This window comes from Paramormyrops kingsleyae, chromosome 7, assembly GCF_048594095.1.
Source record: "Paramormyrops kingsleyae isolate MSU_618 chromosome 7, PKINGS_0.4, whole genome shotgun sequence".
Taxonomy (NCBI): Eukaryota; Metazoa; Chordata; class Actinopteri; order Osteoglossiformes; family Mormyridae; genus Paramormyrops; species Paramormyrops kingsleyae.
The window spans coordinates 33,959,304-33,979,811 of NC_132803.1; the positions used below are offsets into that span (position 1 = coordinate 33,959,304).

The window sequence follows — 20,508 nt, forward strand, 5'->3', positions numbered from 1 at the left end:
ATAGCAGCGCCCAGGGAGCTGGGGGTTAAGGGCCTTGGGGAGCCCAGGAAGCTGGGGGTTAAGGGCCTAGGGGCGCCCAGGGAGCTGGGGGTTAAGGGCCTCGCTCGAGGACCTGCACACATGCTGAGGCTCAAACCGGCGAACGCATGATCATAGGCACAGAGGCTTAGCCCACCGAGCCACACGCTGCCCCCAAAGATGCAAAGAAGATGCAAAGAAGATGCAAAGAAGATGCAAAGCCAAAAATGAATAAAAGAAAAGTAAAATGCCTATATACAAACTCAGTTCCAGAAGACTCTGTCCACAATAAAAATGTACTGAAACCCTGTGTGGTACAGAAGGTCATCTTTCCGAAGGAAATCAGGTCTAATGACAACATGGTTCAAAGATGTCTGGTCCCAGGGCAAGTGCACTTCAAAGGACTGAACACCAAGTAAATATGAACTAAAGTAGGGAGAGGATTCTGTGGTGGCAGCACGTCTGCTTAACTGCAAGCTTGATTGTAAATAATCAACCTCAAAACTACACTGAGGAGTAGCTAACTATAATGAAATCTTTAGTTTTCCACATCTAAATTATCGCAAAAGTAGACTCGGGCATGTCTCTTGGAGAAAGCGGGAGCTTAGTAATGCATTTGAAAGCTTTGAGAGTCTCAGGATGTAATCACGTGACAAAAATGTTTCCAGAATATAAGTGCATGAAGAGAAATATAAAATGTCAATGTTTCGCTAATAAGTTTATTTAAATAAAATACACCTTGACCCTTTACTGGAAAAAGTGCAATGATGAATGGATACATAAAAATAAAACAATATATTTTATTTTTGGATTATTATTGTTTACTCAGTCGTGACTTTGGTGATTTTTCAAAATTCTGAATTGAATAATGCAATATATATTCAGTCATTTAGAAGACACAAACCGCGATTAATAGCGTTTATTGCGATGGAGATTCCTGCAAAGTTAATATTTGGTTTCTTAATCCATTCAGTTGAAGAAATTAGTATATTGGTCTTAAAGAGCTGGGCTTCTAGACGATTCTCATCGTAATGTTCAAATCAGGCACGTTGCCATAAAACAGTGAAGCAACCGCACCTTAAAACTACCCATAACACGCGTTCAAATTATTATCTTACCTGAAAATCTCTAGGATACAGGTGTTCCAGGCAATTCAGTTTCCCTATGTTTCCCCTGTCGCGCGCTGATTTGTACACGGTTTCGCTGTTGTTTTCATGTCTTTTTACGAAGCTCTTGAGGTAAACAAGCCATATATTTAAAAACATCACATGCCTTTTCGATGTTTTTTGTTTTTACAGATAATAAATGAAAGTATTTCATTCGCTGGATAGACATATTTCTTGATGAAAACGGTATAGTATTGCTTATAAGACTATATTATGCGTGACGATCTACGTACTGTATTCACATGTAATAATGTACCTGAGTGATTTTCAGACATCTCACATACATATTTGCCTAAATATTAGGAGAAACATTATTTCCTGACATTCAGGATATTTGGTTCCCCCCTGTTAAAACAGGTATACAGCAACTCTGGGCCTCGGTACTAATAACAATACAGTATTCACATGTAATAATGTACCTGAGTGATTTTCAGACATTTCACATAGGCCTACCTCTTTGCTTTAATATTAGGGGAAACATTATTTCCTGATAGACAGGAGAAACATAGGGAAACCGAATTGCCCGGAACACCTGCATTACAATTCTGCCAGAAAAAATTGCAGTGGATTCAACATAAACACCCGTTTTAAAAGAGAATGCAGTAGATTATCCGAGCATTTGGCTGCATTAACAAATTAAATGACACTTTCGTTGTTATTCGGTAAATATTTAAATAATAAACACGAAGCGTTTTTATGCGCGGAATCTTTTAACCATTTTTCATTCATAAATAGGCCTACTCTTCAGTTAAGAAATAAATAAATAAACTTCCGAGAAGTGTAACACTATCCTGACCTCCGCAAAATGTAGACAAGCAAATTAAATGGCATTTTAATAATAATTTTAAAAGAATTACATAAAAATACTTCAACCAGGCGGGAATTTTCACCTTATTTGTTGAATATGTTTATCCAGTTCTACAATCATGGCAACACTACCGTAATTATTACCATGATCATCAGAAATAACAGAGCCCGCAAAATTTAAATAAAAATTATAGGCCTAATATAATTTCAATAAAAAGAGAAATATTAAATAAGAAAAATAACCTAATTCATTACTGATCACATGTCTATACTTTACATTATTTTGTTATCTATACTAATCCCAGGTGGCTTTAAAGATAAATAATAAAAAGGTAAAAAAAAAAAAAAAACCTCTATTTTATGTTTATATGCACTGTCATAATATACTAGATAGTTATTAATCTAAACTTATACGCACCTCGTGATATGCATGAAAATAGAGTAGTCATACCCTCTCAAAAACTAACTTTTCAACTGAAAAAGGGTTTTACAGTAAAACTTAGTCAAACATTTACGACATTGATGTACTTGTTAACCCTTGCTCTTCCCTCCCCTTCATGCGCTCCTAGTCGCACGATTTCTCTGTGCCCATCCACCCACTTCGATCAGCTTAGAAAAAACACCATCTCACGGTAGCAAGGTGTCTCCTTCGGTTTATGAAACTGTAATTAACAAACTGTAATGAGAAAGGGGCAAGTAAATGGATGCTTACCTTGTAAGGATGTGTAGAAGCGTTTCTATTTTAGCCGAAGGTCCCACACAGCACGTAGCATTTTCACAACGGCTGGAGGGCTGAACAGGATGTGTTGTGGTCAAGCTCTTCTTGGATGGCCCAAACGCCGCTGTAAATGGACAGCAATGCTGAGACGCAAACCACCTAACTCAAGCAAACAGCAATCCAAAACTTTGATCTCGAGAGAAATGCAGTGATCAGCTGTATGCGTCAACTTATATCATATAATTTAATTTGTTTTGCGTGTGCAATGTGGAACTATGACGGGACTTCCTCATTTAAGCCCCTTCCTGTTACTTCCTTGAGCTTTTTTGAGTATTTTAACTTCCCTTTTTATCTGAACTGCATTAACGTTCGTGGATGGACATTTTTATATCATGTCCGCTAATACTGCAGTTGACTAATATTATATGGGCTACTATATGCATTTTATTCTATGCGTTTTATGCAAGAGTTTTATTTAGTTGCTGTTGGAACAAAATAAAAAAAAATAAAGTGAGAACCATTGAAATGAATCATGCCATTTTTGTATCGTTAAGAGTTTAAATTTCTTTTTTTCTCCTGGGTAAATCCAGGGTTCATCGTGATTCATCTAAAATTAATTCTACATGAAGGGATTAACTCGCGCGCAAGTTTGCAGCTCACAAATGTTTTGACCAAGGCATACAAAAGTAAGTAACAGTTAAGTCGACAGCCTGCTTGTGCATGAGCTGTGATGTTTTTTTTCTCAGCAGAGTTAAGGCATGGATGAAAGGGCCCCGATTCACTACGCGTGGTCCCCAACGTATGCGCTGTCTTAAAATAGTAGCGTGGCATAAGCGGGCCAAACCTGGCCATGTGCCGTGAGCAAGGAATAGCTGTAAGTTGCATTTGTAGCCTTAGTCAGTTACACTGCGGCTCAGGTGAAATCAACTGCAGTTTCATAACACACGTCGGTGTGAAGTTTCGTGCAGAGAGCACTGAATTTTCGCCCTCTACGACTTAATAATCCATCCATTCACCTTCTGGTCAAGGTGGCAGGAGTGTTGGCTGCTGCCTATACTGGGGAATACTGGGCACAAAACTGGGTACACACCCTGGATGGGATACCAGTGAAGGCACTAACGGGCACGCACGCACACACATGCACTGACACGCGCATTCGCACACACACGCATGCACACTCACGGGCAGCAGGATTAATATTATTAACAAAAACAGTAAAAATAATAATGCTATTTTGTATTTTGAAATTGTGTCCTGAATCTCCAGCTTTGTTACCGGGAAGTCCAAGGTTGGTTGGCACCGCAATAATATCCAAGCCAGTAGCGGGCGCTGTCACAGAAATCCAGGGCGTGTCCCTGTGCACCACATTCACTTATTTTGTCATGAGATCAGAAGGTTGATCTCACCACTTAAGGTGGTGACCAGTTTTGTGTGTGTTTTTTTTTAACGTTAACACAAAAAAATGACCTAATTGAAAAAAGTCTAATAAAAATCTGTCTTAGTGACATATTGAAAATAAATTAATTGTACCAAACAGGGTTAGCTATACAGTATTTTGTGGTACGATTTGAAAACCTGTGTTAAGTCATGTCGTCCTGGTATCATGAAGTGCATACAGAGTACATTTGGGGTTGGTTGCTGCATAATATACAATGTATTTTAATATTTTTTGTTCAATAATTAAAAACAAGTTGTCTGTATGAAAAATAATTCAGAAAATAACAAAAAATGACGTTTGAAAAGTTCAGCAGCCAGAAGAAGTGCCACTATTGTTGTCTCTCCCAAAACGACGCAGTTCATATTGTAACCGAGCTTCTGGCGCGAGCCATAATGATGAGCGAAAAACACGTTTATTGAACATGAACCACTCCCCCGGCCCTACAATATTTCTATTTATTTTTCTCTAAATTTGTTTTAATGATTAACACTCCACATTTAGTATACTTTGCAATATAACCTATATTTACAAAGCATCGTACATGTATACTGATTTGTATTTTGTGAATAATTTATTCAGTGATAGTTCCTTTATATGCCTCTGTAAAACACATGCTTCCGTATATATGAAGACATATAACACAGACATCCATGGTGAATATACGAACCCGGGGGCACGAACAGAGGCGTACCGATGGAGATGTGAGGCCACTCACCGGGGCTCTACGCCACCGGGCCGCGCGTTACGGCGCCCCTGTTTCACTAACAGTTAAATATATAAAACATTTTTCATTTCAATAAAAGAAAAAATTTTACATGAACGTTTTATGTATTTATGTAATGCTCATTGTTTTTTTACATTAAATATCAGGGGGGGAAAGCTTGTTTTGACACTTCTCACAAATTAAATATTTAAATATTCTGACAGCAGTTCACGGTACCATCGTTTCGTTTCTCTAACATATTTTAAATTTGTAGGGGAGTCATTTATACCTGCTGTTTTTTACGATGGAGTGAAGGTTACAAATTGTAACTTACAAGACCAGTTTCGAAGGAGAAAAACAGTAGAGTTCCATAGTTACGATCAGGGGCGGATTAAGGTGTACAGAGGCCCCTAGGCTACAGTAGTCTGTGGGTCCCCCAACCGCGCCAATGGGGGCCCCCTTGCAGGCTGGCACACGTGGGGCCCCTAGGCTTAAGCCGCCTCTGGTTACGATGCTCGGACGTCTATGAGTGAATCATACAGTATGGCTGCGATTCATTGGGGTTTGTTGCATTTTTTAAATCCACCAGCAGAGGGTGAGCGAGCACAGTACAGATTAGCTACATGAACGATAGCAATTTATCTTCCTGTATATCTAAATGTAATGAAAGGCAGTCACGTTAATTAATCTTAATAAATCGTATTAATGCAATTGTTCTTATACATTATAACAAACCTATATAAATTAGTTTTGAAATAAGTGGTCATCCAGCAATCACAATCCACCCGAGGCCCATGGTCATGCTTACTTTGTGACACATGATTAATAATAAATCAGTATTATGTAGTTAAACACCTTGGATGAACATTAAATGTTTGACATTATTAGTCAGGGTATTAAGAAAATATTTGCGACAATCTTCAACAAGATCAGAGCTGTTTGATAGTTTGTCATTCTCTGGCATCACAAAATATGTGTATTCATATATATGATAGGACAGAATATATGCAATATATGCAGGGTTTGTTTTCTAATGAGATACTAAAACATGTGAATAATCATTTTATATCTTCAGATGAATGTTTGTATCATTTGAGTACAAATTCACTTATTCATTTAAACAAGAACACTTTGCCTTTGTGAGTAGAGATTCATATGAATTCCATGTCTTTATACAAAACCATTGGCTCTTTATATTCCTTGAATGATCTTGGCTATTTTTTGCCTGTTTTCACAGCTAGATCCTTACTGAGGGAAAGACAGAGCAGTACCTGGGCGATATGTTGGCCAGTAATGTGTGGATCGTCCACCTGAACGCAGTCCCAGTTCTGAAGGAGAGCCATGGGAGTGCAGTATCAGTACCTCCTTGCTGCCGCATCAGGGATATTCGGATATCCTGTCATTCCCCATGCAGGCATATCTGCCACCCTGAACTGCCATTTCGGTGCCTGTTTGCATCTATGTACGTGCCCTATAGTGAGCTGGCATCGTGTCTAGGGCATGATGATGTCTAGGGCACGATCCCTCGTGGTTCCTGGTTCTCCTCACCCATCAATATCTCCTCAGGCTCCTTCTCAGTGTGACTCAGATTGGATTAGCAGTCACTGGAAATGTTTCAATGGGTGGATATTTACATACCTTCTTTCCAAGATTCGAGCGTTTGTCCTCCCAGGATTTGCAACTCGCTACCACTGCCGGCACAATAACCTACCAGCTTTGAAGTCACATCTTATATTAGCGAGGGAAACATTCATGGTCCGGATTAAACTGTCACAGGTTCACCGGCGCTCCGATTGGTCAGTGTTGTCCACTACAGTTCCTGGCGGAGCCTTTGGTGTGTCTTCGGTGCAGCCCGTAGTGACATCACTGACCGCTTCGCTGTCATGACACCCGCAATAGACCATCTGTCAGCGGAAGTGGACTCAGGTTGGTGTCATCAGTGCCAACCTGCTGAATGCGTGTGCCGCAGGCATAGATATATCCCCTGAAATTCTCTGTTTTCTGTTTTTTTTTCATGCAGCCCTATTCCATATTCTATAGATTGATGGAAAAACACAAAGGAAAGCCTTAAATCTGTACTTACATGACCCTTGGGAAACAAGGAAAAATGCAAAAGGCCCAGATGTCTGAGATCTTTCTGGAGACTCAGTATTCCTTACATTGCAGAAAAAAAATCCCAATTCAGGTTTCAGACAGAAATTAAAATGCCCTTAAACGTGTACATAAAGAGGTATTTTTTCCTGATATGGCATTCACAGTGACTATAATCCCTTACACGATAGAGGTAACAATCGGCGATTTTGTAGTTAAATTTAACTATGTCCTAGGAAGGGAGGTAGAGGTATGTCCATAAATGGAAACACAGCAAAGGCGTGCTGTCACTTTTGATTGAAGGAATCCAGGTAAACAGTCTACTACGGGAGGGGGTGGATACGTATTTAACAAATCAATGCACAAAGCTGCCATAAGGTCCGCGGATGTGGAAGATGGTTGATTTCTCAGTTTGAAGAGGTGGGGGCTGGGACCGGGGGCGGTGAAAGGCAGCGAGATCCCACCTGACGTCATGGCGAGATAAGCCTCAGAGGGACGGCGGTCGCTCGGCGAGCTGTGCCTTTAAATACCGCTCGCGCGGATGCGGACCTTATTGCGGACCAAACGGGACGGACTTTTCGCAGCTATTTCATTCACTATGAAATCTGAAGTGTAAACTTCCACCACTTCCCTGTCAGTTTTGTTACCGTAAGTGTTTTTAAAACTAATTAATCTTTTAATAAATACTGGACTTGCATTTTTGCATCTGGTATTGCGTGCACTTTATAACAGACTATTCGCGATCTATATCTGTAGGATACCATTGAATTATATTGTATTTGACTCTGTAACAAAATGTACGCTACTTTTTAAATGTAGCTCGTCCGTGTTATTATATCTGTAGCGCAAAGCTACCAAATGGGTCTGTCTTGTTTTCTGGTGGGAGGGCGTCCTAAATTACTGTTTATCGGTATTACGAAATAGCCAGCCCAAGATTAATTTATTAAGATGCGTTTCTATATCTTATTTAATTTCAAAGTGATCCATTACGGCCGGAATGTAACTGGGTATGCTTAAGACGCGTAGTTTTTGATTCGGGAGTACTGTACGGGTGAGGCGTGGTTCTTACTTTAATTTGACTATTTTATTTATTATTCTCTCTGTAAACTGAGATATGCAGTATTTCACTGTAGATAGTTGTTGTCATCGTAATTATGTAATTATATGGCCCCGCTTTTCGGCTGTAAAAAGGTTGAAATTTATGGATTGCTCATGAAGGGGCGGTCTTGGGAACTGGGCTTTAAAGCTTTATAGGACCGCTATTGGCTATGGCGAGCGTTTCTCTCTCCTGATGTTCGTAGGATATTTTTTTTTAATGTCATTTAACTCATTACTACAGTCCAGTGAGACGATTATCTTGTGATTTAAAGTGCCATCCGTGGGCGCGAACGCTCCCCAGATAGCACCCATATGTTGAAATGACATTGCCTATCAGACAAAAAGGTTGAAACAATGTTGATCTTCAATCTCTCACTTTTTATCAACATTGAATCAAGGTTCTTCCACCATCAATTTTTCTATATTGAAAATCTGACCAAAAATTCAGTGTCAACGTTGATAATTGACCATAATTCAATGCATTTAACTATAATTCAACGTTGAAACAATAACATGATGCTGTCTGGGTCACCTGTCCTCTTCTAAGGAGGAGGAACAAATTCGTAGGCTAAAAAAATGACTAAAAAGCCTATGATGCCACAACTGTCAATTTCCTGTCTTCTCATGGTGGCAAATGTATTTTTTTCTACTCTATCCTAATGAGGAGAAAACCAAGCTAACGGGTTAGGTGTAAGTTCTCTGTCAGACTTATCTTGCCTTTTCCCACCCAGGTACTGCGAAGAATAATGCCGGAGCAGAGCAATGACTACCGTGTGGTGGTTTTCGGCGCCGGGGGGGTGGGTAAAAGCTCCCTGGTGCTACGCTTTGTGAAGGGGACTTTCCGCGAGAGCTACATCCCCACCGTGGAGGACACGTACCGGCAGGTTATCAGCTGCGACAAGAGCATCTGCACCCTGCAGATCACCGACACCACCGGCAGCCACCAGTTCCCCGCCATGCAGCGTCTCTCCATCTCCAAGGGTCACGCCTTCATCCTGGTCTACTCCATCACCAGCCGGCAGTCGCTGGAGGAGCTCAAGCCCATCTTTGACCAGGTCTGCCAGATCAAGGGCGACGTGGAGAACATCCCTATCATGCTGGTGGGCAACAAGTGTGACGAATCCCAGAACCGGGAAGTGGAGACGAGCGACGGAGAGGCCATGTCCAGGAAGTGGAAGTGTGCCTTCATGGAGACGTCGGCCAAGACCAACCACAACGTCAAGGAGCTCTTTCAGGAGCTGCTGAACTTGGAGAAGCGCAGGACTGTCAGCCTCCAGATTGACGGCAAGAAGAATAAGCAGCAGAAGCGGGCGGAGAAACTCAAGGGAAAGTGTGTGGTCATGTGAGAAGACGAGGCCCTCGCACGGGCCTGTGGGGCCGGACACCAGAGCTCATGCTCCAGTCCAAACACACCCACCACCCTCTGCGGTCCACATTCAGAACTGGGAGGCAAAAAGGAGGTTGCGGATTAAATCACTTTTTACAACAAACTACAAGACACAACAGGCGGCTGTATACATAAATAAATGCTCCCTGTGGTAAATCAAACACCAAAACATTACAAATCAGTCAATAAAGTTACCCTGCCCCTGTAGGGAGAAAGCACTCTCCATGTTTGCACTCATGCAGCTCTCACTAGCCTCTCAAGCTTGCATTCAATGCGGCCGTAAATATGAGATGTTCAAGGTGCATGAGTTCTGCGGCAAGCATCAGAGATAACCTGCCATGAAACATGAAATTTTTATATATAGCACGAAAAGATGATTAAATCAGCTTAATAATCGTTCTGTACGCTTAAAGCGATAAAATATTTTGCGTGCGTCAAAATTCACCTCCAAAGAGCAATGCTATACTGAAGCAATACTTTTTAAAGTTTAGAATGTCTACAACCCAGAAGTGCTGAAAGGGATGGACATATTATCTTTTAAAATATATATCTCAGTGACATTAATATTTTATGTTTTAAACTGAGACAATTATATAAATCTTCCAGTGAACTGAGTAGGAATGCATATCTGCACTGTCTCTGGTGTCAGGAAGACAGATATAAGATTGGCGATATGGATACTGCATTGTATTTTATCAGTGAGTCCCTGTAATTTGCTTGATTCCTTTTTTGGCTCACTGCAGTAGTGGGGGGGGGGGGGGACTCCTCACTTCCAGCTGACTCTCTCTATATTGCATATATATTGTGCTCCTTACGTATTTAGCTGAGGGACACGGTCTGTCATTAATGGAAGAGAGATTCTGCCAGACAGTACCCGCATTGCACACTTTGACTGGGATGTTTTTTTTGTGGTACTTCCTGCAAACTGTGTTATGTGATGCTAATGGGTGTCACTTTATGTATTTATTTATGGTCACCCTATTTCCCAGGATGCTTAGAGATATGGTTCTTTTGTACATATATACAGGACATAACATACAGAGTACATTGAGTGTGGAATTTCAGAGACAGCCTTTATTTATCATGGTTCCTATCAGGAATTAACCATGTCATTTGTCTAAAAGGCAAAATGAATCAATGAAGTGAATAAAAAAGGAAAGCAAGTTTACTTAAGAAGCCTTAACATGAGCATTGCGTATTTACTTAGCCTCATCCTAGGTATTCACGAAATCTGTTTCTCTGTGTGCAACGCAAGTATATGTTTATGAGGGATAAACTTTTCACCTACATTCAGTGTCTGAATCATCTTTGCAGTAGTACCGTTACAAAAAATTCTGAAGACCCACCTTACGCATTAGCCACAAAGTACATGGCATATAACCTGTTGTGTTTTATCCTAAATGTTTACAAAATGTAAAAATGTACAAAACATTTTGCTACAAAATGCTTCCATCTATTGAGACGTTCAGCGGTCCTTAAACAGTTTTACACGGCACGCATTTTCACTCATTTCAACCATGGTTTTCACTTCATTTTGCAAATTTACATTAACAATCTTAAGGTATATATTTTGTTTGTATAATTATGTGTAATTAATTATATTATAAAAAAGTGAGAGTATGAATTACGCGTATATTCAGTGTGGCCTATATTCAAGGGAACATTTTTAAAGTTATATATTTATTATTTAATACTATTTTTTCCCCAAGTTTATAATGTTGCATTGCACCTGTATACATAAGCAATGATCACAGTTTGCAAAATGAAACTGCATATTCGTTACAACTACATGCATTCGAAAAATATGTGTGTTGTTTCAAAACAAAAGAATTGAAAACACCATGGGTAACGTACTATACCTGCACATGTAATAGGGAAGGGCTAAAATCCAGTATGTGACTAATGTCTGTAGTTTGTTTATTGTTTTTTTTAAGCAGGAGATTTTGGTTTTACGTGTGCCTATAGCTTTATATTTACTTGTATATATCATGTCACAAAATAAAGGGAATTATGCATTTAATAAAGCACTAGTCTTTGGAATTCTTCGCAGATATGTGTGTAATAATTGAATTGGGATACAAAACGTGGGTAAAATAAATAATCATCCATACAGAATTCATTGCAGGGTATAATGATCCGCAATAGACTTGATTCATTGGGAGTTGTGTCATTTGGGTTTGAGGTGAACTCAAACATCTATTTCTAAGTGGCTTAGTCGATGAAACCGCTGTCATATAACCATGTTTTAAAAGGCATATTGGTGATGATGAAGGATCATATCCAATAAATTGGACTAATCTAAAATGATATGTTATGTTTAATTTTATTACCAGTCTAATGTTGTTTTCATTGTGCATATATTTAACATGTGGTCATTTCATAATATTGTGACATGGCTGATATTTTGCAGCCTGCAGAAAATACAAAGGTTCTAATCAGTGTCAAGCCAGCTATGATACTTAGCAGCATCTACATCTCAATATCTTATACTTATTAAATTGAGAGCTCACTCTATAAAACAAAGTTCTTTATATAAGCTATTACAATGTATCAAACATGGCCTAACATGGTTACAAGCACGATGGCTAAATTGTAGGTTGGAGCAGGCCGGTGAGGATCAATATGTGCCACTAGGAAGAAGTAATTTCTGAAAAACAGATGGGTTAATGGTTTGCAAATTCTACCTATACGTGCAGCTGAGTTAGGCCAGGCATCCAGGCCAATTAAACACTAAGACAAGAAAAACATCCGACAATCCAACACTACATAACTTCACTCCACCATGCCAACAATCAGCCAATCAGCAACCAAAATTCTGAAATCCCAAGGTGTCATTGTGACATATATTCTGCATGCTATATACCACCTTAATTAACTCCGGCATCAGAATTAAAGGCTATAAAATTGAAAGGGGGTAGAGGAGCAGTCATTTTACATATGAATCCGTGTAGTTATACAAGCGTGGGTCAGTTTTGCTAAGAGCCTTAAAGGATATAATGAAGCATCTTCCAGTTACAAAAGAGCTTAGCCGCTTGTCCACAACGGTCAGGCCTTTCAGTAACCGAGAGCTGACATGTGATCAGGAGGGTGCTATTCAAGGTCTTGGAATGCTAACCCAGGACTGGGTGAGAGCAACTTCCTGTATGTCATTTCCTTTTGCTGTGTGAGTCACATGCTCATCTGATAACGATCTAGTTTTTCAAAATGCAAAAAAGGCACCTCATAGAAATAGCAATGTTAATAGCACATTTAAGTGTTTTCAGAGTGTAGTGACTGATAAAGTGATTGAAAAACCATAAGGTGTTGCTTTTTGAAACACAGATTTGAATATTAATTTATCAAGTGATTCTCAGTTAAAAGAAGATCTTGTATCTTTCCTAGTTAGGTTATACAATAAAATTGCATGCAACACAAAATATGAATTGCTGTTCCCTGAAGTAAACATTAACTAAAATATCAAAACATCTCAGCGCAATTAAAGGTACTAAAACGAAACGAGTCATTAAAATGGAAATTGTTCTTTAAAAGGCTCTTTCAGAAAATGAGAGTAAATGTGTCTTTGGGATATTTCACGCATCGGATGACTCGCATGCAGGTGCTTAATAAGTGCAGGCAGCTCAGCACGCTTTCTTATTCAGCAGGCGTTTGCATGTAGGGTCTTCGCTACACTGTCTGAGTACCGATGTGATTCCTGTTTAAGTCTGGTGGAGCCCATAATTTCACATCGCAAAGGAGGTATGACTAGAATTCTCGCTGAGCTGATGGCTGGCTTATCTGAAAATGATAACCATTTTAGTGTTTGTTCTGAATTCTGGTAGCTTATGGGATCATTCAACAATCTAATTCTGATGCTGTGGTTTGTACACATTTCATCCATCCATCCATCAATCCATCCATCCATCCATCCATCTTCTAACCTAGTCAGCATCCCAGAGGGGTATGGATCTTTGTATATACTCCCATATATAAATATTAGCTTTATATTTCATTTCATTCCTCAGTGGCTTGTTTTCCAAGCCAACTGTGTCAAACCAGCTATAATACTTAGCAGCATAAATATCTTAGTCGGTGGATAACTGTAACTTGCAGCTTGTGGGACCCAAAAGTGTCACTTTATCATTCGTATCTTTGTTTTGTTCTTTTAAATCTGATTTGAATATTTAAAGGGCAGAAAGCTGGTTTGTTTTGTGCCACATTACATAACTAGATGACTGCGTCAAGACCAATGACTCATATTCTCACTGTGTCGACCTGCAGTGATTATGTATGAAACTGAAGCTTGACTTTGACAAGCAAAACACATCTCTTCCTCTCTGTTTGTGTAATAAATACAAGGAATCACTAAATCACCACAGTCTGAAATTTACACCTCCCATTTTTCAGGGACAGAATCTGCTCTGAGAAGCTGTATGAAGATCCGTTTCATTACTTAATGGGCAAGATGTGGCTTCCTCTTCAAGGAAGACACCATTCGCTAAACAATTTGTTTTCAGTTATTGGAGTGATGTTGTTTTTCCATTTAGATTTGAAAGACATCAGTAATCAAGGCCCTTGCAGCAGACCCAAGGAAACACATTCTGTTCAAAGCATCTTATTTGAAATGCAACCAAATTCTACACTACTTTCCGTCTGTTGCTCATTCCTGAAAATATATTTTTTTTGGTAATAGGTACTTCCCTGCAACATCAGGAGAATGAAAATGATCATATTCAATCCTTGAGTAGTGACCATTGAGTAGTGACCATGTATCACTAAATGGACTGCAAGAACCTAATTTCTCAAACATGTATGAATGTATTTACCATATGCATTGAAATCAATGACTCCCCTCCTCATTAATGACCTTCTGTATAATTTTTCCAGACTCTTAACCTGAGCCACTCATAAGCAGAAGCCAAAGAAAATACTCTGATGTGGAGTCAAAAACCACATTCGAATAATTCATCAGGGTGCTGTTACATTGAGTAGCCACCATTAACATGAAGGAAACTGTTATTCTTTAACCAAAAATGTTTCAGAGCTTCCAAAAATGATTCTAACTAGTTTACTGCCAATGGGATGGACACAAATGAATGAATATGGAATATATTCTTTAGATGACATGATTGTGTTGGTTGCCGTGTTTCACCACAACAATATGACCGTTTTTTTCTTATTACAAAACGATCCTGCAGCTTTCTAAATGAGCCTGGAAAAGCACCACGGTGGACTGACCCAGGCGAGGCCACCTCCAGCATTCTTAGGGAATTACAGCCCCAAGTCTTAACAACATAACACTTGCACCGCGGACGAGGCCGAGCCCAGATGGGAGATTACACATCGCCATGGAAACTAGAACGGCGGGGCCTCCACCCGCCCTGAGAAGGAAGTCATTGTATATGTCAGCAGGGATGATGCTGCTGGGGCTGCCTGGCCTGACAGTTACACACGTACACGTAGTGACTGGGCACACATCCCTCTTTAATGGCTGCCGTGTGCACGTCTCAAGAAAGTCACCAAAAAAATCGGAGAGAAACGGACCATGCAGCACGTGGCCTTGGAACATCAAACAGGGGGAAATATCATCGATGTATTCAGATGGCAATTCAGCTAAAGTCAAAACCAAAACCCAGCACTTAAAAACTGGCCCAAGCTCGCTTGTCCATTTGACGTCTTGCCTCTCCCTAGTATTTCCTAGAACACTTTGCAGTTAAATACTGGAGCCAAAGTTCCTGTGTAGGGAAATATTATGTGGACAGTGTTCATTATTTCCAGTATTCCCAGTAGCCAGTTGTCCTTGGACCACCAGAAGTTTTTTTTCTCCCTACTTTTTAGTTCCTCTACCCTGTTGTCATCTGTCTTTCTTTCATCCCTCTTTCCTTTTCCCTGTTTTTGTATTATTCTGTCTTAATGATGTTGTAATCTATCACAACACACCCATGTGCAGCACCTTGGAACAACTCTGTTGTGAAAGGCGCTATATAAAAATTAATTGGAACTGGATTGAATTTCCTTCATCGGTCATCAACTTCTTGAAAAAGTTCCTTCTCCAGTTTGAAATGAACAAGCTGCAGACTTTCGATTATTCTGTTAAACTGGTACCTTGAGTTACTGTTGCTCAGCAGTTATTAAATGAGCTGAGATGCTAAAATGTTCAAATCCTTGTTGTCAGGGGACCCAGAACAGGGTTCTGCTCCTGACAAACAGTCTAGCACAAAAGCAAACGGCTAGAAAATGTGTGGGTCTGTTATGGATTACCTCTCAGTTCGCAGGAAAGAAAGGACTGTTTATCATTTGTGGCACCACAATGGTTTTTTTTACACATTAATAATGTTTCCCTGTGGCGTGTGCAGATGCGAAACTTTCCACACAAGATGAATGTTACATATTACTGCAGATTTTAATATCACATCATTTCCATGATGACACAATGGCTCTCAAATTCGGTGTATTATGGTGTATTTTGGTGTATTATTGTGCATTTTAATATTAATATTTTTGGTGTGCCTTCTACTCTGCCTCTCCAACATAAAATTTCCGGGCTTTTGACTACTGATGCTTTTACCCACATTCTGGGTAAATGAGAATGGAACCGAGTTAGCCTATTTGTCATGAATTTTGCACAATAAACAAAAATTCAGTTGAGTCATTTTTTTCTTTTTCCTTTCCCTTGAACAATTTGTGATACATATATTAGAATCCATTAACATTTCGTTTTTATTTTTCACACAAAAGATGACGGTGAAAACCGAAGGATAAGCTACCTGGAATGTCAGCTCTGACGAAGCCGTGATGCGGATCCCCGCCCCGGGGTTATTTTTAGAGCCAGCATAACTACCAGCGTACTGGCTCTTTGTGATTTTGGCCTTGGGGATGAATGGAACACGGTAACCGTGACTGTTCTGCCCATAAACATCGCGCAGCTCCGATGAACGGATGCGGCACCGTGCGCGGAAATCATCGTTATCATCTCCGACGATGCGGGAAGTGCAAACAAGAAGCGCTGAAACGGCTCAGTCCGGCGCAGAGCCCCAGGTGGCCCCAGCAGCTCAATGTCGTGCTAAAATGAAAGCATCTGGATTTCATTAAGAAAAAATTGAATGTCATTTATCCGGACAAAGTGCTTATATAAAGCTAGTAGGAAGTATTTATGCTGTCTTGTTTCAGGAAAACCACACTGCAGAAAGGGCAATCTCCGCTTTCAATATCAGTATGTTATTTACGTTCCACGCCGTAATAAATAAGTTATGAAATTATAAAGAAGATGAATTCAATTCATCAGTTATGCTGATTCAGCGTGCCCGGTGCTTGTTGCTGATTTTTTGCACGGTCTGTGATCACACGTTTGTATTTGTTTTATGATTGTTGATATTAGGAGCAAAGTTTAACTTAGCTTAAAGAAAATGCACTGGGGGAAAGGGAGTAAGCAAGAATGTCTGGCTTCTATATTAGTTTTGAGTTTTTTTTTCTTTACCACGCGGCTTTATTGCACTTTAAATAAACCACATGAATACATACATACACGTATGAAGACATTCTATAGAGTACAAATTCTAAATATTGAACTTTAGATGGTAAATATTTGGAAAATCTTAATGCCACTAGTGTGAAACCTGATTACAAGGACATTATGATCAGTCATAAAACTGCTAATTTCAATGTCATCAATCTGTCAAAAATCCTTTTTTAGTAAAAGACATAATTCTTTATATTGAAGTATGAAGTTTTTATTTTATAATGTCTGGTATGTCTTACATACAATAGTTTGTAATGGAAAAATAACCACATTAATTTGTATATATAATGAATTACAAACGTAATTAATATGGAATTAATCATGATATATAATTCTTGGTCAATATTACAAAAGGACAAATTACACCCCCCACCACCCCACCCCCCAAATCCCAAAACAAACACAGATATGAATGTGGTGCATTTGTAGCAATTGTCTATGCAGTTTCTCTCTCTCCCTTTCACTCTCACTAATGGATGTAATGATGGTGATGCATCCCAGGGACCCTGTTCTCAGGGCTGTGGGTTGCTATGGTTACCTGGGCTCTGGGCTGTGGGCAGGCAGCAGCCATGACTCATCCTGTTTGCTCTGCTTCACTTTCAGTGGTGATGGAAGTGCCGCACATCTGGCCCCAGATGCCACTATATTTCGATAGATGTGAACATTACTTGAGCTGTGTGACTTACTCGGGCTTTAGACTATTATGAATGAATATAGTGGCAGCTAATTTATGCTAATTTTTGCAAGCGGCAGCATCAATAATAAACAGTATTAATTGGAACACTCAGAATAAAAGATCACTATGATAATTGTCAGTGGAATAAATTTGTAACAAACTGTAAGTACAGAAATGAACATGACTAGTTATTTCTCTAAGGACAGCAGGGATGCCTGGTATTTGTAGGCTTGTGCTTTCAGGTGTAAAGGGTTTGATTCCCGCTCTGGCTCTTTGTCTGAGGAGTTTTCATACTCTCTCCATGTTTGTGGGAGTTTCTGTCCACAGTCTCAAAACATGCAATTAGGTGAATCAGCGCCTCTTATTGCCTGCTCGTGGACTGGGGTGAATCAGCGCCTCTTATTGCCTGCTCGTGGACTGGGGTGAATCAGCGCCTCTTATTGCCTGCTCGTGGACTGGGGTGAATCAGCGCCTCTTATTGCCTGCTCGTGGACTGGCATTCTGTCCAGGGTGTCCTCCGTCTTGCCCCCGCATCTGTGTGCCTTTCAGGATTACTAACAGCTGTCTCATTAGTTCGCCACTTTACAAGCGAACAATTAAAATCTTCCCTAGTGCTCCTGTGGAGTTTTAAAAAACAATCTGGCTGATAGCCATGTCAGTGCCAGCCACTGTGCAATTCAGAATATTCTTTGGCAGTGATTTAAAAAAAAAAATGTGTCTGGTGTTCAAACTGTGAAATCATTATTAATCCAAGATATAATTGCTGCAAAAATTATTAAACATGGCTGGACTGCAGAATAATATTTGCAGCTTAGTGACTTGATTTGACAGTCAAATGACTTCCGTAGCATTCTGTTAAAATAAAAGTAATATACATAATAATAACTGAAGAATAATTGAAAATCTTCGTCCAGTCAAAGAACCTTGGTGTCCTTTTTCCTATTGGTCGCTAATACCGGCCAACATGCCACTCAAACTCCACTCCAACTTAAGCTAATTATCGCTAAAAGCACATCTTGGGTCCATTAAGGGTATAATTATTACTAAAGATTATCCTTTAGCTAACGACAAGGGATGTTGCATTTTTTTTCCGGACAAATCCCATGGGAAAGATTGAGATGTCAGTTATATCTATGACTTGACCCGACCATTGACTTTATTTGTAAGTCTGGTAACAAAGTCACCTTTATAGGACATTTTCCCGGTGGTCTGCAGAATGAGGGTACCGCCTGACCCCAGGGGTCCTGCTACAGATTCTGGGCCCCATGAAAGCCCATCATATTGGACCCCCAACCCAGACCAATCCAGTTATGTTCCAAATTATTTAGGGCCCCAGTCACTCAGTCAAGAATTGTCTGAACTCCCCCTCCCCCCATTTACGGCTTTACCTTATAAGTTGTTATTCTAAGAATTATACAATACCAGTCAAAAGTTTGGACACACCTACCGATAGAAAGGCTTATTGGTCCTATTCTCTATATTTTAGAATAATTGAAAAGACATCAAAACTGTAAAACAGCATACGTAATTACTCACTGACCAAAGAATTAAACAAAAAAAATCATTTGTTTGGGGATTTGGGACTCAGAAGATCCTTTTCCTTTACTCTCTGGTCACGCTCCTCCAGGTCATGTGATGCAACACCAATCACTGTCCTTTGTAGGCAGTTTGGCATGTCCAAACTTTTCACTGGTACTCCATGTTATCCGTTATCACATCACTGAGGTGAACATTTAAATGCTATATTGTGCAAAAACTCAAGAAGAAGGAGGATTCATGTTCATTTGTTGGTATTACACAGGCAGATTGGTTACTTGACATCCTTCCTCTATTACCCATAGCTAAGGCTATAACAGGCTCCCCCGTTGTCCTGACACTGGGAATGAGGGCACAGTGCACTGAAAACTGGAGGAACCTCAAAAATAATTTTGTGGAGGCAGGAGAGCCGGCAGCTTCCCGTCAGTGTGGGTGATACAAGAGAAATGTCTCAGCTTCCCCTGTCAGTGAAACCTGCTGAAAAAAATCCCTTCCTGTATTTTTCCTCAGCTTGATTTAAGAAAGCTGTGGGCTGCTTTTAACTGTGCTAAGAGAACACTTATCCCATATCCTGTATTGCATGCAATTTCCAGCCTTACTTAAACATGAATATATACTGTATTTGTGTGAGTATGAGAGACAATGCTGATTGCATAATTATCCAGGTTGTTTATTGAATTCTGTTTCCACACAGCAATAACAAAACAAGCTACATGTGTTTAGTGACACCATGTGGAAACTGCTGAAGGATGAAGCTCTTAACAAAATGGAAATATAAAAGCACCACTATCCCAAAGAAGAGATTGAATTGTGTTTGACCGTTGGAATTTTGAATAATTAGAGTCAGAAGATGCTCCAGCCGATCGTTTTATAGTTAAACCAGCAGCAAAATCGCAAAATCTTGAAATGTAGATTCTGCCCCCGCCAAGAATAACTATTAATTTCTCTGCCAAGGAAAGTGTCCCAGTGGGGATCTGGAAGTCTGCAGCTAATCTGAAGCAGATGGTACTGGTTCTGGAAGTGGCACGTAAAGGTGCCAAGGAGAAGGCTGCCGTCATTCTACTGGTGCCAGCCTCCGCAAAATATGGGCACAAAATGACTCTCCTGAATCCTAACTGGATTAATCAGAAGTTCCACTTAAATACCCTGGAAATAAATACACAGGGGACATTTGTAAAAGAAATGCAGTTCACTGTTTTGGTGGCTTCTTTGTTTTTTTTTGTGTGATTCATATAATGATTTTTGTTCTGCAAATCATAGACCTCGGTGTCATAAAATCATGTCGACTTGCTTTTGAAAAGCTCAGATATACATTTTTTTTAAAGATATAATTTGGGGTTTTATTAAATGCAGTTTAATCAGCTGCATTGAATTA

General features: G+C 39.8%; 2 protein-coding genes across 4 annotated transcripts in view; one reads left to right on the forward strand and one right to left on the reverse strand.

Annotated features, from left to right (window-relative positions):
• Positions 1-7,345, reverse strand: part of syk (spleen tyrosine kinase) — a 32,522-nt gene extending 25,177 nt beyond the window's left edge. The window contains exons 1-3 of one of the 3 annotated variants that reach the window (XM_023806704.2): positions 6,934-7,345; positions 6,489-6,754; positions 2,704-2,833 (exon numbers count right to left, since the gene is read on the reverse strand). The gene's annotated coding sequence lies outside the window, so the exon portion shown is untranslated. Of the gene's footprint in view, positions 1-2,703; positions 3,846-6,121; positions 6,460-6,488; positions 6,755-6,933 lie in introns of those variants that run through there. The other 2 variants (XM_023806705.2, XM_023806703.2) reach the window with 2 other exon arrangements.
• A 169-nt stretch (positions 7,346-7,514) lies between these two features.
• Positions 7,515-11,730, forward strand: LOC111841164 (GTP-binding protein Di-Ras2). Its single transcript, XM_023806711.2, has 2 exons — positions 7,515-7,589; positions 8,771-11,730. Exon 2 carries the CDS (start codon positions 8,786-8,788, stop codon positions 9,383-9,385), a length of 600 nt encoding a protein of 199 aa, XP_023662479.1. The 5' UTR covers positions 7,515-7,589; positions 8,771-8,785; the 3' UTR covers positions 9,386-11,730.
• Positions 11,731-20,508: the final 8,778 nt, after the last annotated feature.

Coding starts and splice junctions, on each gene's coding strand:
- LOC111841164 (XM_023806711.2), top strand. CDS start 8,786: ATGCCGGAGCAGAGCAATGACTACCGTGTGGTGGTTTTCGGCGCCGGG.